Below are 23,428 nucleotides of genomic sequence, written 5' to 3' on the forward strand. Positions count from 1 at the left end.
ATATTGCAAAGCCCAGGACCTAATAACAGCTCCCTGGTGGTCACCTTCTTAAGCTCCACCGAGCCCCGATTGCAAATAATCATTATTAATTGAACCCACCTGAACGAGATTGAGATGGCTGGGTAAGTTGCGACAAAATCAGGAATCTTTCGCATATTAATGATGAGATAAGGTACGCATAAATATTCAAGAAAAAATTTGATCCTTAAAGAAACTAGTTCCAAAGATTCCACCTCAAATCTTTTATACATTTTTAGCAAAACTTATATTACTTTCTTCCGAATATCAAAAGTTCTATTCTTGATAGTATTATCATATCATGTCAAAACTTAAAGAGAATCAAACTAATTTGTTTCATGTGCAAATTATGCAACGATGTACTCAAGTTATGAAAAATACTAATTCAATGTAAAGAATGATTTCATGTAATCAGAATTGACAATGGTCATATACGTGTGCTTGTAACAATAAAAGGTGCATTAATTGTCGATCTATCATAGCGTTCTATACCAAAATGCTATGCACAGTGTATGAATAATGTATATTAATGTATATGGGTGGATGAGATATAAATGCCTGTACAATTAAATGGATTCATGAGACGATCACAGATGCAATCGCTACCCCGCTCATAAATTATAAGAATACTTAAGACTACCCTCCCCTTCAACTTCTGGAAAATAGTGGCGGGGCGAATAGGAGGCAGAAACAGAGTACTGTGACGACTATAAAGCCTCATCGTGGCCCGTCTGACCGCGTACTTTTGCACACCACTAGTTAGCAGAAACTCTTAACAAGTGTTTTTTTGTTTCGAGGATTTCTGTGAACTGTAATCGGTCATCAGATCTTGGGGACTATTATAATTATTACCTTCAGGATTAATTAGGACGCAGACACCATGAAGATCCTCGTAAGTTTCATGTATATTTCATTTTACACTCTTCTTGCGATTTTCAAATTTTATAGTAGCATGCTAATGCTTAATTAGCATGTTAGCATGTTACTTGAAGAATAATAGTGAAACAAAAAGTATCTCAATAAAAATATTACTTATAATGACTAGGAATAAATAGAAATTTATCTAATCAAAAGAAGTTGATAAATATAATTAATGAGAAGGCTTGATTTGTCGTTTAATTTGTCTTTTGAAGTCAGTAACAAAAAATTAGTAATTGCAAATAAATCGATCAGAAAATCATTGAGTAATAACTTCTTATTAAAATGTTTAAATAACTACGAAACACTTTCAACTTGATGCAAATATTGGAAGTCAATTTATTTCATAATGAATTATAAAGACCTCCTTACTAATTCATAATTTATTCAATTAGAAATCTCTATCAATTAAATTCCATACACAGTCTATAATCTTTAATAACTTAATCGCAGAAGAAGGTTCCATTGATGCAAATCAGTTGCAGTTTTAAATAAAATAAATGTTTCAATATCAAAGACAGAACAGTTAAAATGGAGAATAGAATGCATCAATTGCATAAAATCATTCATAAGCTGCATACCTATCTACCCACCTGTGACCCATCTATCGGCCCTTACTTTATGACTAACATACAGTTAAGCAAATGCATAATTCTGTTCTCATCGGAGAAGATTAGTCGCCTGAAAAGCATTACTAGCAAACGAACAATTTGCTATTTTCTATTTATTATTATATATAAAAAATCACACCACCAACTCCTAAGACACTTTGCATGCGCATATGCCTATAATTAATATAGCAAGAAGAGTCGAGGTCAATTAGATATAACTCATTAAAAAGGTCAAATGCTTTAAATAAAGTTAAGAAGAACTGACGTGTGAAAGCATTTCATTAAGGAATTACAAAAAGTCGAAGATCGGTTGTTCGTTACCTAAAATTATATGTTGGAGTTTTTCTAACTTGCAGTAAATGACAGTTATTTATTTTTATTTATTAGATGGTTGCACTGGGATTCTTTGCGATAGCGCAGGCGCAGTTTAATAGGTATCCGTACAACCCTGATTACTACGGCCGACGTTTCGCTATATTGCGACAGTCCCAAGACACTTCTCCGGATGGATCGTACTCCTACAGGTGAGATCGTCCTTCTACCACGTCCTGAACGTCGACAAAACGATAAGCGACGTCGAAGTACGTTTCCTCAAACACGATCTCGACACGCTTGAAGACGCCCGTTTATTCTATTCTAAAAACACGACAGCGTGTGTGTGCATGCACAGATGCACACGCGCATTCACCTTCCTTCATTATCGCCTCTATTAGGGATTATTTCTACGAAACTTTTGACTTTACATAACAATTTTTTGGGGATACGAAAACAGATATATGAGATCGTATATTCTGCTCAAATTTTAATAATTTTTTTCTTTTATCTATCTTTTATGCGCATAAAATATTAAACTATAAATTTCAAATATAATTATCTTTGATTTAGTTTAAGTAACCCTAGGTTTCTAAATTTTCTTAAGCCTTTTTAAGAAAGTTCGTAATCTTAAGAGCTGTTACAGTCTTTTGCAATTTTCCTAATATTGATAGTCACTTCTTGGCAAAGGAAGATATTAGAGACAAAAACTAAATCGATTGTTGGTGTAGAAGTGTGAAATTGAATAGTTTGCTAAAATGACTAAACATAAAGTTAAAATCGTGAGTACGGAAGCATGAGAGAGAGGGAGTGCAAGAGGAAGGAAGGTGGGAAAGGTTGTACAGGATATTCAGCTGTGAGAAGATATCTGATTAGCTTTGATGTTAATCATTCATGTTACTCGGCTGCGCAGTTAGCAATAATACATTACACAATAGAATAATTACAATCGACCTACCTACCTACAATTTACTCTGCATGGACTTTGAAGTCCAAGCTGAAGCTGCGCCTTTTCTAAGACACCTGTCATTTAACAAATTCAATAAGTTCAAACCCATTTAACAAAGAACACACTCCTGCCTAATGATCCTACTATCGACTCTCGAATGATCACGAACCTTTTGCAAATAACTTTCATACCCCTTTCCCTGGCAAACTACATTTACTTTTTCTGTCTTTTTTGGAATGTATCAAAATGGAAGATTAAAATTGCATATTTAATTCAATGTAACGATTTAAATTATGCCCTGAAATATCATTTGCACCGAGTAACTTTTCCATGAATAACACCTGAAAATAATACTACTATATGCATTCCTTTTTCCAGCTACGACACGGAAAATGGCATATCGGTAGCAGAGCAAGGTGTGCCGAAGTATGTTGGACCAAATCAGATCGAATCTGTACGAGGGCAATTTAGTTACACCGCGCCAGATGGTACTCCGATTTTGGTCACTTACACGGCTGATGAGAATGGTTTCCAAGCTAGTGGTACTCATCTACCGACACCGCCACCGATACCAGTAGCGATACAGCGTGCTTTAGCTCACAACGCAGCCCACCCTGAAGAGGAGGAGCCTTATAGAAGATACTAACAAATATTGCCACTTATGTATTGACTATACGAAACTCATACTGAGATAGACTTGGACGATACAGTATAGATAACTAAAAACAGCTTTTATAAGGAAATATTGATAAATATTTATGGACAGCCTTCGACGTTGATCAATATCTAATCTGACCTATCTGAGTAATAATCTCTTCAAGTAGGTATGATGTTCAGGAATTTTTAAGTCACTGGTTAAATAGTCTCACGTTTGAATTTTACTGAGATTATGTTTCTTTATATTTAGTTTCTGTACTGTACTGTCTGATCTGACTTTAATCTGTTAATTAATGACTTGATGACTTAAAAGCCTGCCACGAAGACTATGCACATAGTGCTTCGTTTCACTAATCCTAATGCAAGAAGGCTACTGATTATACCTAAATATGCATTTTATTTAATATACTATAATTAATCCGTACCTTACGAGTCAGGAGAATAAACTGTATTTTCACTTTCGTGTGCTACTAAGAAGAAACGAATGAAACGAATAAAGATGGCAACAGAAGGAGGAAAGTGAACATGAGTGCGTTTTTGCATTACATTATATAACACTACGCCTGTTTTATTATAATGTATAATGTATGTACAAATATATACTTGCGTTACTATGAAAATGATTTATGCGAGCTATATGAATACTATAACAACTACTTCCAAGTATCAACAAACAACCTAGCGGAAGTTGCAGAGAAAATAGTAAAAAATGAAGAAAAAAATTATTCTATTTTTTAACCTTTTTAACAGTGAATCTTTAAGATGATAATTGGAAATAAACGCTGAATTCCAAAATTGTAGTCTTCCTTATGCAATTTCTATTTCACTTATGGCAACGCAAAAAAGCTCTGTGCATCATATTTACAATTACAAATTCTTCAGCGTAGATGTTTCTCATACAACTCCACCGTAACGAAAGGATTAAACACAAAAACCATTTCAAAGGATAATGACGTGGTTAGCACATAAGTCGTTGTTAGTCGCCATCAGGCTGGCATACTCTACGATATATTCTTATGTGCAAATTCTGGAACGATCTCCTTTGTATATCTAGGGCAAGAACCATCAGCCCTACTGGTGGATCCAGCAGGTGACTCCAACACGAAAACGTAACGCACCTTTCCTTTCTCCCTCTCTTAGAAATCATGCTCCCAATTGCCCATCATGAACCTCCCTAAGGCGACAAGTCAGCGAAGGGGCACGAACCCCTTTCTTCATCAAGTTTAAAGCTTAGAATCTTGATCGTGGCAAATGACTGACGTTCTGTGTCCAACAGTTGCGATTTGATTAAGATAATTGATAACTCACAGCATGTCAAGGATTTCTTATCTGTCTCCCGTTTTTAAAAGTGTGAAAGTAAATTATTGACAATACGTGCACTTTTCTACAGACTCATTGTAATCATGAATTATATAATAACAGATATTTTCTTTATCAGGAAACTTGTGGTATTATCCATGGGTTGTTCTAATATCTATTTAGAGAATGTAAGATATGGAATATATGCCAGTATAAATTTTTATTGCAGTATTATTATTTTACGTTTATTCTAAGCTCTTTGAAACGTAGAGGATCTGAAAGCCAGTAGCTTCGCCGTTTATGGTTGCAACGTACACGCGAGGGTCAAAAAGTGGTCACCAAACCGGTGCAAACTGCGGCACCTATTAAGTCTTAGATTTTAGGGAGAATAACCGAAATGCCAATCGGATTAATGCTAATGGTAATCGTAATATCACGTTAAAGGTGAGTCAGTGAAAGCAAATCATCGCTCTCCTCTTCATTGCACAACGATCGACCGACCCATCGACCGACTCCATGGATGTTCATAGGTAAAAGGATTTCAACGCATCCCGCGCATCACTTCGCCCATTTTATCGTTCATACAATTTTCCGGAAATCTCGAAAAAATTCGGACTAGATTTTGCAAACCTCCCAACCATAATATTTCATTTTAACACTCGAGTATCAAAATTTTGTGATACCAAATACGACATTAAAAAATAATTAAAGAAATAGAATAGTATAATTAATCTGTGGAAAGACAAAATTTTGTAAATTTTCAGTCTTTTTTTAAGAAAATTTACACAGGTTTAGATAATAAAATCTAACTGGAAATAATGTAGGTACTCAATAGTTGACAGTTTATCTTAAAGTGAATATATCCTATTGGTTGTCATTTACTTATAGCAAAAAAACAGAATAGACTATAAATAGTGGAGTCATTTAAATGCTAATTAACGTTGTTGTAATGTGACAGAAACTAAATCGTCTTCGCTGTCACTCCACCATCATCAACGCACGTCAAGTATGCTATCATTAATAAATTTACGTTCATATTTCTTGAAAACCTTTTTACAATCATCTTGACTCAGCTTTGATTATTCATAAAGCAATCATCGTAATAACTCTTTATATTGAATCAATATATGACATATTTTTCCCGAAGAGGAAGGTGTTGGAAGCAATGTCGTGATTGTAATTGAAAAAGTAACTTTATAATCTTCGTAAATGACTAATAGGAAAAATGTTTGAATTTAAAAGCGTATTCTAGATGATTACTGATCTTCTAGCGCGGCAGTCAGATCTCAAGCGGTACTTGAATCTAGTTTGACCTTTCTCATCTTATTGACCACGTCAGCTAAGGTATGCCTCATCATCTCTGCAAGACTTCAACTCTCATAAAGATATGGATAGAATCGCATACCTTTGGGACCCTCCCAGATGAACAATGTATTGAGGAACTATGCAAACTAGTCTAGTGCACACAGCTTGAAATCTGCTCAAAGGTTGTCAACCAAAGTGTACATCGTAATTTCGTTTGGTAAGTTATCTCTGGGCTTCATACGAATTGCCCAAAAGTCTCAGTCTAATAGCATTGTCTTTAAAGACACATAGATGTTTTTTATCCTTTTTTTAAACCTTCTGCAGACCTTTTGTATATACTGAAAAATCATTCAAAAAGAGGAGTCCCTTATCCTAATTCTCAACCATAAAGTTTAATAAAATAGAAACCTTCTTCCCCAGAAAATTAAGGAACATAAAAACTACACACATACTTAGGATAACTAGATACATTCTTAAGAGTGACTTAACTTCAGAACAATGCAACTCTACGAACCTAAATAATAGAAATGATATAATTTTATTTTTCAGTTGGTCATCGTTAATAATACCTGATTCAAAATTTCAAATTAAATTTTTAAAAAATACAATATACCGTAGAAATTTTAAACCATGCAGAAAAAGTGAATCAACAACCCAGAACAGACTACAAGCTAATTTCACAACCTTCCATGACCTGGCATAGCATGACCTTTTGCCATATCATCCCGAACTCGTTTCAGCAACCACTACCTAAGTGTTACAGTCGACAAATAAAAATATAAGATAAATTTAAATATGAAGATACTAGTCAACAACCATCACTGATGGTAATAATACACATGTTACACGATCGTTAAAATAATACATGAGCTTGTTCAAAGCAAATTACGAACAGGTGTCGATCGTGTAATTTGCCACGTACGTTTCAATGAATTCGATGCATAATGAAACTAATTGATACCGATTGACGGCTACTGCTAGAAGAACATTGATTTCAGTGTAAGTCCTTGAGAACAGGGTTGAGTGGGGCAAAATTGTGAGGGCGAGTAGAAGCTGCGAGGAGAATGGTTGAAAGCATGGGCAGAGAGAATAGGAAGGGAGAATCTTCTTGGGCGTTTTCATATAAATGTCGGCGGCACTTGCATATGATACCGCAGGTTCGATCTTGTTCAAATCGGCATCAGGAACATTAGGAACCATCGTCATGCGACACTTAGTGAGTGGTTGAAGTGAATCAATTTTTGTCGTCGTTATTCTACTTAAAGTGCTACGTTAATATTATTCGATTACTCTATCTCGATGGTTGCTTCGCCTTGTGACTTTATTATATTAAAAAGTATCACACAAAATTACTAAATTTTAGCGTAAGGAAGGTTTTACAATCTGTAAAACTAATTGAGAAGAGGAAAACTGCTAAAATGAGTCTATTTTTGTATGAACAGAATAGTATTGTATTAATTTATCTGATAAAAATTGCAAAATTCAGAAAATCGATTGAAAAAAACTTGAAAAATGTGACCAATTATTTCGATATCTTATGCACATTGCTAAATATTGTGTTGTTACAGATATTGGTAGCTGCTTTGATCTGCTCTGCTGCAGGACAGTTTGGCGCATTTCGTGGATTCCCAAGTCAAAATGCGTACAGGCCAACACCAACACCCGCCTATCAACAACCGGCGCAACCTCAATATACGCCGCAATATAATAGGTATGTATGTCAGTATTCTCACAAACATATGTTAGTATTCTTTAAAACAATTTCCAAATTCAAAAGTCCATTTTAGTTTAATTGCAACAATAAGTGATAGATACTACTCATAATTTGCAATAGTAAATAAGTTAAATATATGTATTTTAAATAAGTAACATAGCACACGTTTCAGCATAAAATAGAGTGTTTATGAAGAATACTTTATGAAATTACTATCACTCTTTTTCACAGTCCTGGCAGATTTATAGCTATCCGCAACCAACAAAAGGATACATATCCGGATGGATCTTACACTTTTAGCTACGACACCGAGAATGGCATTTCAGTGGCTGAGAGTGGACGCCCTCAAGCTACTGCACAGGGACCAAGCGAGGTGACACATCTATATTTTTAGTACTTAAAAAATGCTTCAAATTAAAATACATCTTAAAATACCCACAAAAACTCTAACTACATGTCACGATCTGAATTTGACGCGTATTTTTTCGCAGGTGGTACAAGGTAGATTCTCCTACACTGCACCCGATGGAACCCCCATAACTGTGGAATATACAGCCGACGAAAATGGTTTCCACCCCCAAGGTGCTCACTTGCCAACACCGCCGCCGATTCCAGAAGCTATCAGACGAGCTCTCGCTGCCAATCCGCCCAGACCTGACGACGAATCGGATTACAGACAGCCGTACAACTCGAACCCTTACCGAAGATATTAGACAAAGTTTAACTGACCAAGTGATTGTGAAAAGTCTGAGGCTCGATAGAATTCCTTGTTAACATGTAACTCGACGTGGTGTGTGTAACATGTATCAAGAAAACCGAGAGATGTCAATTTCTGGCACGTAACAGCCCATGTTACGTGTATTATATAATATTATACGATATACGAATAAATTTTTCTATTTGTTTTCAAATTTTATCCTTCTAGGCATTTTTTTATTCTGAACCCTTAGAGGACTAAAGTTTCTTTCCACCAGAGAGTAAATCTATGCCACTTCAACTCAACCATATGTCTCTGTTACTTACTCGATCTTAAAGATTTCTTATCTTTAATTATACTCTTTAATTATACTTTATCTACCTAGATTCTCAACATTTCAAAAATTAGTTTGAGAAAATGGGTCATTTAGCTCCACGTAATCCTATCAGTGTTAAATTGCAAGTCTCGGTAATTTACGCAAGTCTTGAGTGGTAGGTAATTTTGCATGATATACAAGCTTACATAACTTCGATAGGGAAGATTACGTGATCATCGTTCTAAGCGACGTCAGCCGAAATATATAAAAAGATGATCTTTATGCGACCGGTAGGGGCAAGTGCTCTTTAAGAAACTGTTATGTATTTATCACGCTTTCTCTCGCGCTGAAGAACAATAAGCAGATATAGGGTAACTCTATGATCATGTCACGAAATTTGTCGGAGTATTTAATCTCGGTATTAAAACCAATTTATAATCTCTAATAACCGTGAACCTTTAAATCTTATAAAGCTTTTAAATTTATGAAGAACTAATAACGTGTAGGTATGCAAAATATCGCAGATATTTTGTAGATGGTGTTTCTCAAGTATGTGAGTTAGAGGGATAGATAGAGTAACATGGATTACGAATTTTCACCTTAGTAGATTACTAGGAGAGATTACGTCAGTTGAACTTCAGTTGCACCACGCCTCTGGCAGACGCGTAAGAATCGTAGTAACTGAACAGGGATGGGATGAGTACAAGTGAAAGCGTACTATCAGATCTTTCATTATCTTACATTTTTCTGCAGATCATCGCGGTCAAGGACTATTTAACTAACTTGAACAGTACGACCTGAGGTTTTCACACCTCTTTTGAAAGGATCGTTCCTTTGAGTACCCCTTTCTAATTTTTCACTAACGATTCATGATGAAACTGTGCACTTTACACATATTACTATTCCTATCCCTTCTTCAATTATTAGTTTCTTTAAATTTGTATGTGAAATGTTAATAAAATTCACATATATTCAGTAAAATATACGCAAATCATTGCAAACGAAATATAATCGCTACTCTGAATGGAAATATTTCTTTGCGTAGTGAAGACATGCAAGAATAATATTTAAAATCTTTAAGATATGTATACTTACAGATTCCTTGTCACCTTTTTGTTCTTAGAGTACTTTTCCTTCACTTCGCGCACTATAAATTTCTACAAAATAGTTTGTTCTAGATTTCACCCACGCTTACTTATAAAATAAATTTCATGTACTACATAATTCAAAAAGGAGTACAATTTTACTACAAAGGATATTTTCGAGTTAATAATTTGACTATAGGTGTCGCTGGAAGCAGTTGTCGATTTTGCCAGTAATCTAACCCCGACCTAACCTCGAATATCGTCTGTGTTTTCTGTACTCATCAAGTGAAATCTAAACTAATTTGCAAAAGTTCAAGAGGATTTAATAAACGAAAATGCCGGACCATTTAGGAAAAGATATGCGTAAAGTGAAAGGTGAAGAAGAGAAGGAAGAAAAAGAAATAAAATGTAAGATTCATTTGGAGTGAATTCGTTTGTTCTTTTGTTGAAACAATTTTACTTAGTTTATTACACATTTATTGTGTTTTTAGCTCTGGATGAAGGAGATATTGCTCTGCTCAAAACTTACGTGAGTAAAATTTTAAAATACCTTCAGTATAAAAAGACTGATAAATTTGTACTAACAATGACTAACAATTGTTTTACATAGGGCCAAGGACAGTACACCAAAAGTATTAAAGCTGTTGAGGAAGACATCCAAACAATAATTAAACGTGTTAATGAATTAACAGGAATCAAAGAGTCTGATACAGGTTTAGCTCCACCAGCTCTATGGGATCTAACAGTAGACAAACAGACTTTGCAGAATGAGCAACCATTACAAGTTGCACGTTGCACTAAAATAATCAATGCAGATTCTGATGACCCAAAATACATCATAAATGTGAAACAGTTTGCAAAGTTTGTAGTGGATTTAGCAGATTCTGTTGCTCCAACTGATATTGAAGAAGGCATGAGAGTAGGAGTAGATCGTAATAAATACCAGATTCATATTCCTTTACCACCAAAAATTGATCCAACTGTAACAATGATGCAAGTTGAAGAGAAACCTGATGTTACATACAGTGATGTGGGTGGATGCAAAGAACAAATCGAGAAACTGAGAGAAGTTGTTGAAACTCCTCTGTTACATGTTAGTATCTTCTAGGGTATGCTACTTGCTCTTATATATTTTACCATGAAATAAAATAATTCTTTAATTACAGCCAGAAAAGTTTGTTAACTTGGGAATTGAGCCACCTAAAGGAGTATTATTATTTGGCCCCCCAGGCACTGGTAAAACTCTATGTGCTAGGGCTGTTGCTAACAGAACTGACGCCTGCTTTATCCGTGTTATTGGTTCTGAATTAGTCCAAAAATATGTTGGTGAGGTATGTAAACTTGGAAGTATAAATTATTTGTATATACAGATAGATAAATTTTATTGATATTAATATTAGGGTGCCCGTATGGTAAGAGAACTGTTTGAAATGGCACGCAGTAAAAAGGCATGCTTAGTATTTTTTGATGAAATTGATGCTATTGGAGGAGCTAGATTTGACGATGGAGCTGGTGGTGACAATGAAGTCCAACGTACTATGTTAGAATTAATCAATCAATTAGATGGGTAAGGAACTTCTACTTATGTTTAATTTCTTATAATATTTTTAATCAATGAGTATAATTAAGATTTGTTTAATTCTTAACATTGTAGCTTTGACCCAAGAGGTAACATCAAAGTATTGATGGCAACAAATAGACCAGACACGCTAGACCCGGCTTTAATGCGACCAGGGCGTTTGGACAGAAAAGTAGAATTCGGTTTACCGGATTTAGAAGGACGAACACACATTTTCAAAATTCACGCGCGTTCAATGAGTGTTGAAAGGGACATTAGATTCGAGCTTCTCGCGCGTTTGTGTCCAAACAGTACTGGAGCTGAAATTCGTTCTGTCTGTACTGAAGCTGGTATGTTCGCTATTCGCGCACGTCGTAAGGTAGCCACGGAAAAAGATTTCCTAGAAGCCGTAAACAAAGTAATCAAATCTTATGCTAAATTCTCTGCAACTCCTAAATATATGACCTACAATTAAATATGTCACAATTTTTTTACACTAATCCAAAAATAAATATTTATAAAAAACCAACAATATTTCTGGTTAGAAAAAGAAAAAATGAACTGTTGCTTACATTTAGATAATAAACTGGATTCTCCTTTTCTTCGTATATTTCCCTTTTTTTTACAAATATTAAAAATATATATACATTGCGACTGTCTTAAGGGTTAGCACTATCTTCTTTTAATATATTTGAAAATTTGAATTTCATTGGTGCATCAGGCTTATTAATCAATAAAGACAGTACCCCAAGTTGACCACCACACCAAGAAAATTTGAATTTCCGACACAGCTGCGTGGAATAAAATAAAATTTAGAACACTTCAAATTTCCTATTTATACAGTTCAAAACTTTTAAAAAATTCGAAACATTTACCTGTAATAACAATACTTGCATATTTTGTTCTGCAAAGCGTCTGGCTATACAAGATCGAGGGCCGTGTCCAAAGGGTAGCACCACGTATGGGTGTACTGACTTTCCACCTCCTAATTTATTTTCCGAGTTTTCACGAATCCATCTCTCAGGTTTAAACAAATCTGGTTCGCTAAAATGTTCCGGAAGTCGGCACGTAATTTGATTTTGTGTTACGACCACAGTCTAAAATAACAAAATTTTAATATAAAAATCTCATACATCGAACGAATTATGTTAGATTTATTTTTTTAATGTACTCACCCCTTTGGGTACTTCGTAGCCACTAATAACGATATCAGTTTGTAAAATGCGACCTATTCCAACAGAAATAGGATTTAATCGCAAACTCTCTTTTATGACCGCTTTAGTATACGAAGCATTTCGTAAAATCTCCGCGGTGATTGGCTGATTAGGATCAGGGAGTAATTGTACAGCCTCAGATCTCAGTCTTTCTTGAGTTTCTTGATTTTTTGCAAGATGATATAAAGCAAAAGCAGTACTGTAAGTAGTCTGGAAGATATTGATAATTTGTTACATCGAATAAATGTCATTAGAGATATAGAATAGGTATATTTCATTTTTCCTAGATATTTACAGTATCTATGCCAGCAAGTAACATATCACATGCCATGCCCACAACATCTTTGATATCTAAAGCAGGATTTTCCAAATAAGCATTTAGGAATGATTTACTTTTTTTCGATTCTGTCTCCTTTTTTCCGCGGAATACTAATTCTAAGGCAACCCTAGTAGATTAATGAAGCATAATTTATTGTGAAGTAAAGATATCCTTATATATTTTTTAAAAATTTGTCTAAAAATATTTTGCTTACATTTCCATGTATGTTTGTGCTTTACGTAATTTTCTATACAAAGGTGTTTCAAAGAAACGCCAGAATTGCAGTCCATTGTCCAATTTCAAAATTGCACTATTTGTTGCAAAGGCAGCTTCGATCAATTTTGAGCTCTTAGAATTTTCACGTCTTTCTTCTTTTGAAAAACTATTTAATCTTGCATCAAAAACAACTAAGCATGTCACTAAAATATAAAATATGCAATAGACTCAAATTTAATTCCAAGGTTTTGTATTTGTAATATTTATTTATAATTACGCTCAAGATATAATCGTGATAAAATAGGTAACAAATCTTCAAATTCTTCTTCATCACATAAATCAACAAATTCCTTTATAACATGATCTGTTTCTTCTAAATAATTAATTACATCCTGAGGTTTACTAGAAACTTTCTGAAATTCTTTTCTTAATCTCCACCATTCTGGTCCATTCCTAACATTAATAAAAATTGTATTAAAATACACCTGCTTTCAATGTTACACAGATATTACATTTATTTTGGGTATCTACATCTAAAAAATAGATAAGCTGTACATTTATTTTTCAAATTGCGAAGCTAGTTTAAATACGGGTATATTCTTTTAAAAATATTCGAATTAGTATTCATTATTTTGAAACTACAAGTTGTATTATAATTTCATATTTATCATAAAAATGCACATAACCCTACTAACTAAAAATCACTTGGCGTTTACGTATATTAGACATGGAATTTATTAAAAGTGTAAAGGAAATTCGATAAAACTACTTAATAACTTTTATTTAATTTCAAACAAGAACATAGATAATATGTGCATTACGTAGGTAAAAGGCCCCCTGTTCTGTAAAGATCTGATCGATCTTTTCGATATTTTAGAAGGGCCAAATGACTTCGTCTCTCTGGATGTAATCCAGATTCCGCTTTGAAAATTTCCGCTATATCTTCTGGTCGAAAAATCCACACAATATTTACATTCGGTACGATTTCTTCGCGTACTAATGGTCCAAATCGTTTTAATCTTTTAATTCCGCTGTCATACAAATTTGTGAAGCTGTATTCACCTGTATTCGAAATTTAATTAAAACAATAAGTGGATTACGAATATTTTACGATAAAAATGAATAATCAGTACTGTTAATTCAGTCGTTTAATGAGTTAACAAAAAAAATATTTCCTAAACGCAACTTTATTTGCGTTATTATTTTGTCAGTGTAAATATGATATATTCTGATCACTTTTTAGTATAGTTTAGGACGAATTGATTTTCTTACCAATCAATGGCAGATATTTATAAAGTGTACCAATTAGAGGCAAAGATTTCGGTCCAGGGATATCTTTAAATGGCTTTGGTTGAACTTTGTTTGTAAGATTATCACTGTAAAACTGAACGTATAATTTTTTACTCATACACGGCTTCCATTTTTTAAGTCCCGCGTACATTGCACTTCCACAATCGTTCACACAGTAATTAATTAACAAGTGGAAATCACACACTTCCTAACGATGATCAAGAAAGAGTATACGCGACAGAAGGATTACGAAGACTATGATTCCCGATCTGAAATAACCGAGGGATCCCAAAAACATACTTCTTCCCCCTTATCTCATCGTCTCTTTCTTCCTTTACGCTTCTGCCTTCCCTGCCCAGGTCACACATAGAATTTCAACGTGCTGCATATCCTTGCATGAATTTGATGCGCGACCGATAAAACGTGTTGTCGAAGGTATCTGCTACTTCTCGGAAGTCTGAAATGGAGCAAGATCATATTGTTCTTACGTTTTAGTATAAAATCGATAGATTTTGGAAGAAATTATGATTAACATAATATAGGGATACTTAGATGAATAAAAGTAAAAAGAAATCCTAAAAATTGCGATTATTAATACACTAAAAAAGAATTCGAGAAAATCTATTTTGTGAATAGAAATCTACTTCCTGAAAGCTGATTCAAATTTATGCGAAACTGTCTTTCTTCTGTCAGTCAAATATTCTCTGACTATAAGTAGTGAAACTACATGTTTACTGAATCTCATCATATATTCATTCGAATCCATTTACCTTGGATGAACTGATCTCAATCAAGCTAATTACGAAAAGAAAGTCGAGGACGAAATTTTGCTACAGAAAGTTGTTAGTGTCTACAGTGTCCGGTTGATAGACGTGACCTTAAGCGCACAATGATATCATAATCTGTAAAGGAAAATCGCGAAGGCGTAGGCCCGGCCTGCTCTACCAAGTATGGACAGCTTACCTTGTTCACGTAGGCTTTTGAGTGTGATTCGACTTCGACTTGGCCGACGTGTATCAGTAATCGTGTACGATTAGACGCGAGAGGATTGGCTCCTATATGTTTCAAAATTCGCTCGAATAGTAAACAAATAATTCGATCGTTATAAATTTAAACCGTGCGCGTCTACTCCATGGACCAAACATGCAAGGAGAACAAGTGACCTTATTTCTCATGGTAAGCTGTCAATATTTTCTTCACCATAAATCTCACGTGTGACTCTTAAAATTAAAGAGATGTAATAAATCTTGGTATTTTAAACGCAGAATATATTTCGTTGTTCTATATTTAGTGCACGCTTTGATAGAAACAATCAAATTGTTATTGTGACAATAACATCATTGTTACTCATCTGTTGCTAGTACATTAATTGTTAACAGAGCTCTCAATGGGATCTAAATATTTGTCTTCCACTTAGCACATGAACGTGAAATGTTTTGTCAACATTTACTATCTTACTCATTTTACGGTGATTTTCTATGCTATGTGATTTCGCAGAAAGTTGAATTAAACTTTCATTCACGACTCATATAAATAATGTTTACATTCCAGTGAAGTACGTAAACATAATTTTGGATATTGACAATTGTAATTAGTTGATCGTTTTTATTTGTTGATATTCGGTCGTATTTCTTGACCATAATTAGTACATGTTTGTGTGTACGTATATAGTGCTGCTCTGTATTAGAAAGCCATCACTAAAAAGTGACAGTAACTCAATGAAAAAAACGATAAAACGATGTGTCCATGAAAGTTTCACTGCTAAAGACGCCGCTTGGTTCGTACCCATACAATCATATTCATTCAACGTATATAATATTCTCAGCTCGTAAAAGTGAAAGCGATGCAAACGAAGGAGAAAATATAATCGTGAAACTCGACCAACAGACCGCTATATATAAGAAGATGAATTGGACTTGGTACACGGGACTCTGATAATATTCGACAACTTTCATCACTTAGCTTCTCTAAAACGAACGAATGTGAAACCCCTCTCAGTGCTCAAAACATAACAGTTACATGCTTTCTAAGAAAATACAACAAATTAATCACCAAGTACATTAGGGCAACACTACTTGAAACATGACGTATCCTTTCGATCAAGCAAAATAACTTTTAATTGAAAGTGAGTCACACTTATTCCACTACACTTTTCATGCGTACTACTCGTCTTGAGCAACAAGTAGCTCCTCTTATTATACACAAGGTGTGCTATATGTACGCAGAATCATTAATCACGAAAGTATTAACGATTAAAAGATTACAAGTTAAAAAGTAGGGGATTCATAAGCAAGAGGTTTTCAAGGTAATCCTAAATGTAGAGTGATGATCTGAAGCGGTATGTGGGCGCGGTTTTGCTCGTCAGGAAAAACGATGCGAGACACCTTGAAGAGGTAGGGGGTACGGTAAAGGAAAGAGCTCATTGTGAGATCCATAGAATGGTCGGCGATACACTGAAAACACAAAGCATCCATCGGGTCTCAGTTCCCGTATTGCGTCCTCTGCGTTCACTTCGTTGATATTTGTGCCAGTGATACATCGTGATACTCCACGTCCACTTTCCTTCTTCCTGTTTTATCGACATATTCATCTATGAACAACGACGTGCAAACTTTATATTGGACAGTATTGGATAAAGTACACGCATTCCCTTTTTTTCTCTATTTTTCGTTCTCTTCTTCGGGTTGAATCGAAGATGTTTATGTGTGTTTGTGCTCCATTTTCGTTAAGTAATTCGTTCTCGAAGTTATGGTATTGCCTGTTCCCTAAAATAAATTTTTATATTTTTGAAACGAAGGATTAGAATGTTTGTGATCTTTTTTTTATTTTATTTTGTGTGATTTTTAGTACAGTATAATTAATTAATTCAGTCTGTAAGAGTAAGATTAAATTCTTCCAGGCGACATCTCAGTGTACTTTATCTTTCTGTTCGTTCTTGAGCTAGACTATAGTAAAGGAGAGCTGCGGCATGGTGATCTAATTCTACTGAATCTCAATGATCATTATAATGACTATGTGGACGCTAAGTTGCCTGCATATTTTAACGGTATGTTTAATGTTTCATCCTCAAGTTTTTGCGACTGTTTGCATAATGCACTGGATGTGCATAGCTTGTTCTCTTCTTTGCATTTGAATGATGAGGGTATTCTTTAATGCGTCTACTGTTTTATTATGGAACTATGCGAATGAGATTGTCTTATGAGTGCTATTTTTATGTCATTATATAAACATATAACAGGTGGTTATATTAGCAAGATTTTCAAATAGAAACAGTATCTAACTTAACTACAGATTCATTCAGTTTTTATGTGAAACATGTTTTAATAGGCTTTTATTAGCAGTAGCTAATAATAACAGTAATTCAAAGGATATTCATTTCTGTTACTTCACAAAAACAGGTTAAAAAAACGAATTTTTAATCTCGAAATGATCAATCTTATGAATTCGCCTTATTTTATATTCTAGCCGCAAACAGCTCGTTTATCTGAATAAATGTGTTTACCTTTAAAAAATTGTTTTCTCAAAATGCAAATCCCAAACAAATTCTGGTCCTTTAGAAATTTCGAAAAAAAGTAGAACTGGATTCTTCGAAACTTGTTCTATAAGAGCAAGGACGTTTTTAATTATCTGATCGTACAAGAACTATCTTGAGAATGAGCTATTAATTGTGGGAATAGCGGTGCGCCTTGACTTAGGCAACCGACTTGTTTGGTGTGCAACAATGTTACCACAATGGCTTTGATGAAATTAGCAGGTCTCACAAATCTCAAACCCCAATAAATAATCACTATGTACACATAGAACAATAAGAGAGGAATGAAACTAGTTTCCCCTTATTCCCCAAGTAGAATTTTTTTGATTCATGACAAAGTGATTTACCCTAAATTTTTGTTTCAGATTTCAGTCCTATGCTTGAGTATAGGACCGACTAGCGCCGAAAGAAATGAATGGAATTATAATCAGAACGCCCAGTACCATATTCAGACGGATGAGGGCCCCGAAAGGTACTTCCGCTTCCAAACGTTAAATGGTCAATATAGGAAAGAGAAAAGGCTAGTCGATGGCACGGTTATTGGCACAGAAGGGTGGCTCGACCCTCTGGGATATTTACGACTTAAGGATTACGTAGCTGATGACAATGGATTCAGGATACTACGGTACGAAAAATGAATACAAACAAGATTTTTCTCGTTTTCGTTGAACTGCAACGCGTGTGACACTACGCGTGGTACTGTCTCGTGTCAAAAAGTGCAATGAACCCGGGCTCGAGTTGCAGCACGATATGAAACACTAACATGTTTCCTTATCGGTAATTCTTTGAGTTTAGATCGCGCTAAAACCGGTTTTCATTCCCACGTTTGAGAGAGACGGATAACGAGTGTGAACGAAATGGCAAGTCATCTAGTTGCCTTGCTCTTCGCCAACAAAGCATGAGTCACTGTTGTGTTCTATGAAAAATGCAATTCTTATTTATTACATTGTGACGAAAGAGTCGCTGTCGTTAAGATTGACCATTACCACGCCTTGTTCGGTGGCGTTTCCTTCGAGGGAACACCAGGAAATCATTAGTATCACTTTCACGAAGATCTAATGAGAAATCAGGAACTTGGCATGTTCTACAACGGATCGTCTATTCTGACCTTCATTTTTACGACTCTATTGTTCTTGGATGCACGGGTCACGTTTCTTTCTCTCATTCACTTTCGATTCACTTTCCGCGTCTAATGCTTCGAGTAACGAACCTATTAAAGTTCCAGGAAAAACGATTTCTTTCTTCGTTCGATGACCCAATCCTGGTTCATTCAATGATCTTTTATCGAGGGAATACTATGCTTATTCAGAAGCAAAACTAGTTTAAGAAAATAATGCTATGGCATCATAGAGAATTATAGTTAACAGTATGTTACTGTGTTATCACTAGATCCAAAATGATTTACGTGGGTAAAGACACTCCGATTTATCACGCTGTAAAACAGGCCGAAAAATCGCCTGCTCAGACTGGAATTCTTGTGCAGCCAACGCGACCGCCAAATCCATTCAGGTACCGTATTTAATGAGGAAATATATTCTATAGCAGTTCCATAAAAGGATCCTCTTACGTCACTCTGTTTCCCTCTAATTTTAAACACAGCATTTTATGGGAGTAAAATGGGGGAAGTTGATCTGCTCACAGTACCTTTTGGAGAACCTTGCTTCGTAGTATAGTGTACTTAATTTTCATCTACACATAGATGTGGCGTGATTAAATTAACCATTTCTGTTGCAGGCAATCAGAAACCAGCAATGTCGTTCCTTTGATTGGTAATGACATTAATTCTGATTATTATGTCAGTACTACAGCTAGACCTAGAGTGGACGTTTCTCCGGTCCCTACTTCAAATAGTAATTACTATAATCTGAATCGAGTGAATGTCCAACCATATAATACTGCCAATGGATTCGAGTATTATCTGAAGCGACAGTATCACGAGGAGGAACAGGACAGAGGTGGCAATAGCGTTGGATCTTTCGGTTACATCGATCCATTTGGTATTAGGAGAGTAATTTATTATAAGACAGATCCTCAGAGCGGTGGTTTTCTTCATAAGAAAAATAATAGATACGTAGGCTTCGCTGCGCCACCGTACGATCCGACGCCGATTAGTCTACAGAGACAGAGATCGAGATACTCGAATTAATAAACTAATAACAATCTTTTTTTTTTATTACTAACAGGTGCATTAAATGACGCGGAGAATTTGCAAGGACTCTTCGAGTACTACAGTTTTGGTGCCATATTAAACTGTTTTGTTATTTAGAAAATCCCAGTAGCATTTCACGTTTTCTTAAATGTTAAGCGAGTTCGTAATTTCGAGGAATTTATGACCTAACTTTATTCAAATGACTTAAGACTTGTGTTAGTGTTAAGAAACATATATTAGGTGCATTTAATTTATTGATATATGTTTGGTACAAATTTTCCATTTTTGTAGCGAAGGTATTTAATGAGAATGTTGTTGTCATCGGGCGAAGTTTTTGTTACTTGCTTTTATTATATTAACAAAAGGATTGACACTTTTAACAAGTATATTTTTACTGCTATTTCATGACACATTTGTACCTTATTCCCATTTAGTTTTGAAGTTTTATTGAATAACATGAATAATTGTGTGTTACGCGGTGCTCTACTTACGTTTTATTAATTAAAACATAACACAAAAACTGTATTGAAAACAGTTGCTTAGAAGTAAAAGAAGAAATATAAAAAGACGAAACTTGTTTTTTGAGATAGCTTGTAACACGATAATTACTAATCAAGTGACAAATATTTTTATGAGGTGTGGTATATTTATATAAATAAACATATGCTAAATATACAAAGAACGAGTAGTAGTAGCCTCATACAACTTTTTTATCATTAAACTCATTATCAATCATACTTTATATAAATTTATATACACAAATTGACCAAATAAAAAATATTCGCAGAAGCTTTTATAATTTGCCATAAATTCATAAAATCATTCTCCAACTTACAATACGACCGTCACACTTTCTAACAATAGATTATTCCAAAGTCCTCTATCATACATAAAACATGAAAGTTGAGGAAACAAATATATGTAAATGTAATTGTTGCGTGTTACAATATTTTAATTATAGGTTTAACTTTTTGATTAGGCAAAATTGCCTATTGAAATTGAAGTAATTCTCGAGTTAAAAGATTAAGATAATCGCGTTGTGTCGCAACCTTTCTAGTGGAAATTTCTTAGTCGTTTACCATTATCATTCACCATTTGTTGAGATCGGCACCAGTGAACGATCCCTCGTGCTGTATCCGACGTGATCGTAACGTAATATTTCATTCAATGAAATGGTAGGGCCGTCGAAAGAATAATTCAGAAGACTGCTTTTGTCAATAAAATAGTTATGATTTATGAAGGTCAAATATTACGGGCACCGTGAACTGTCCTACTTTTAAAGATTATTAGGGATAATATGATCCAAGGGTGCGTCGAGTTAACACCTTGACACAATTTGAAACTTAAACTACTGCGGAAATTAGAAATACTATTTTTTAATAATAGTACATATCTATCAGTAACTATTTGTATTGCAACGTTTGCTACATGTCTAGATAGTTAATAGTTACACGTTTGCTACAGGGTTCTCAGAATTTCTATGCATACCACTAATCATAAGTACACATACATGTACATGTAGAAACTAATAGGCAAATATGACGATATTTGAAGATATCAGAAATTACTTTGTAAGCTGTTGTAACATCTTCAGACCAGTTTTCTATTAAATTATCCGATTCTATCAACAGCGAATTTTATTTCAATAATCAAATACCAGTTGAAATGTTAAGTGGAAGGAATTAAGAAACTTTAATGAGACATAATCCACGTAGTCATTGGCACATGTGTTAAATAAGTGATCAAATTTCTTATTAATTATTGATAAGATATGAATATTCCCTCAATCAAATACTGATCTTCACACTCGAGACAGTAATCAATCATGCAACAATCGTACACGTGTGCACCGTGTAAATCCGAAATTTTCAAATGTAAAAAAGTACGACACGCGTTTGCTTTACAAGGAGCTAAAACATTGATAAAAACTTCAGATCAAACGTCGTATAATTGATTATTCGCGCGAAAGTGTTAACAAAGGCCTTTAACAGTCGCGTTAGCGGATAACAAAAAGAAATAAATTTAAGCGCGGTATAATCCTAAAGATACGTTTACGATACTGTGACGTTTGTCAATATCAGTTCTACGCGTACCCAGTGAACATAATCTTTACTCGCTATAGCGTACGGACTCGTCTGATAAAGCTGAACATTTATTTCTAAATTCATTCACGTGTAAATAAGTGGTACCTCTCTTATCAAAAGAAAGCGACGAGTTCATAGCGAGTGAATTCTGTATACCATATAGAAGTCTCGCGTTATATAAGAATCATTTCTGTATCCATGAGTATCCTCCAATTCTTCTCCCAAAGAAGTGTTAATCATTGTAAACTACCAAGTTCGAGGAAACACTTTACACCTTCTATACAGTAAATGTAAACACGTAATGCATTATTGTTGGATAATAGTACTGAATGGAACAAGGGCAAATTATTCAATCTTGCACTTTCACTACTCGTATTATGTAATAAAGTAGTCGACGTTCTAGGCCAGCCTCTATACTAGAAAACGATCGCTTATGCAGCTGACCGCGAACATGAAGTAACTTCAATCTAATCGGTCAAGTTGAGCCGTAAGCCTTGCTGGCCAGTTATTCGAATATTGGGTCAAGGTTATTGAACGTCGGATAAATAACCACTGCTTCTCTTCCTTTATTTCCAGCGGCTCATTGTCACCAAGATGACACGACACTACGTTGCAGACTTGCTTTGAACTACCACATTTGAGGAAAAAGAGAACCTTAATTGCTGAGTGTACTTAAATAATTTCATGGTAATTAGTCTTGAAATTATATTGCTTATAGGTAAATTGGTAAGAAAGTAAGTAAAGAAGACAACACATATCTGATTAACGATCCAAGCGACGAATATTCATTAATTTCGAGCAGTTAAGGAATGACGGTCTTTAGGCGACAGAACAAAAAATGCCCAATGCTGATGCCATGATTACAAGGTAATCAGGAGTGGGGAGCATGCTTGACTTGATAACAGGTACTTAGTTACTGCCGATCACCGTTCGACCAGTTAGTTTCTCTAGCTGAAGGTGTCCAAATGGCTCGCGGTCCCTTAGCGTTTAATTGCAAGTGCGTTGCCACTGTTCCCTCGGCTACTGTGTCGTGATTCTGCCTCGCAAGTTTATCTTTAGTGAACCATTCTTAATATAAGAAAACCTGCATTGAAGATTCGAAGCTAGCGCGAACCTTTCACATAACTTACATGGCAAATTTACTTTGTGCAAATGGACGAAGAATAATATACGTGGTAAATTTAT

The 23,428-nt window shown here is 34.8% G+C and overlaps 5 protein-coding genes across 6 annotated transcripts; 4 read left to right on the forward strand and 1 right to left on the reverse strand.

The window, feature by feature from the left end:
• Positions 1–771: 771 nt before the first annotated feature.
• On the forward strand, positions 772–4,253 carry LOC143182860 (endocuticle structural glycoprotein SgAbd-1). The gene is made up of 3 exons (XM_076384148.1): positions 772–910; positions 1,935–2,071; positions 3,187–4,253. Exons 1-3 carry the CDS (start codon positions 899–901, stop codon positions 3,452–3,454), a joined length of 417 nt encoding a protein of 138 aa, XP_076240263.1. The 5' UTR covers positions 772–898; the 3' UTR covers positions 3,455–4,253.
• A 3,007-nt stretch (positions 4,254–7,260) lies between these two features.
• LOC143182976 (endocuticle structural glycoprotein SgAbd-2) lies at positions 7,261–8,593 on the forward strand. The gene is made up of 4 exons (XM_076384320.1): positions 7,261–7,285; positions 7,638–7,780; positions 8,015–8,156; positions 8,275–8,593. The coding sequence occupies exons 1-4, from the start codon at positions 7,274–7,276 to the stop codon at positions 8,494–8,496; spliced, it is 519 nt and encodes a 172-aa protein (XP_076240435.1). The 5' UTR covers positions 7,261–7,273; the 3' UTR covers positions 8,497–8,593.
• Positions 8,594–10,109: 1,516 nt separating this feature from the next.
• Positions 10,110–12,071, forward strand: Rpt1 (26S proteasome regulatory subunit Rpt1). The gene is made up of 6 exons (XM_076386165.1): positions 10,110–10,289; positions 10,373–10,410; positions 10,492–10,974; positions 11,048–11,212; positions 11,282–11,448; positions 11,536–12,071. Exons 1-6 carry the CDS (start codon positions 10,217–10,219, stop codon positions 11,912–11,914), a joined length of 1,305 nt encoding a protein of 434 aa, XP_076242280.1. The 5' UTR covers positions 10,110–10,216; the 3' UTR covers positions 11,915–12,071.
• Positions 12,072–12,098: 27 nt separating this feature from the next.
• On the reverse strand, positions 12,099–15,578 carry Dib (Cytochrome P450 302a1, mitochondrial). The gene is made up of 9 exons (XM_076386164.1): positions 15,442–15,578; positions 14,461–14,935; positions 14,010–14,250; positions 13,466–13,641; positions 13,187–13,391; positions 12,949–13,099; positions 12,615–12,863; positions 12,315–12,536; positions 12,099–12,230 (listed from the first exon to the last, which is right to left on the reverse strand). Exons 2-9 carry the CDS (start codon positions 14,627–14,629, stop codon positions 12,099–12,101), a joined length of 1,545 nt encoding a protein of 514 aa, XP_076242279.1. The 5' UTR covers positions 14,630–14,935; positions 15,442–15,578.
• A 1,398-nt stretch (positions 15,579–16,976) lies between these two features.
• Positions 16,977–21,787, forward strand: LOC143184137 (uncharacterized). 2 transcript variants are annotated; one of them, XM_076386167.1, is made up of 5 exons: positions 16,977–17,524; positions 18,376–18,635; positions 19,400–19,519; positions 19,745–20,007; positions 20,194–21,787. In XM_076386167.1, the coding sequence occupies exons 1-5, from the start codon at positions 17,474–17,476 to the stop codon at positions 20,274–20,276; spliced, it is 777 nt and encodes a 258-aa protein (XP_076242282.1). In that variant the 5' UTR covers positions 16,977–17,473; the 3' UTR covers positions 20,277–21,787. The 2 variants fall into 2 exon arrangements, with proteins under 2 accessions (XP_076242282.1, XP_076242281.1); XM_076386166.1 differs by having other exon boundaries at positions 19,745–21,787.
• The last annotated feature ends 1,641 nt before the right edge of the window (positions 21,788–23,428 follow it).

Source organism: Calliopsis andreniformis, chromosome 9, assembly GCF_051401765.1.
Source record: "Calliopsis andreniformis isolate RMS-2024a chromosome 9, iyCalAndr_principal, whole genome shotgun sequence".
Lineage (NCBI taxonomy): Eukaryota > Metazoa > Arthropoda > Insecta > Hymenoptera > Andrenidae > Calliopsis > Calliopsis andreniformis.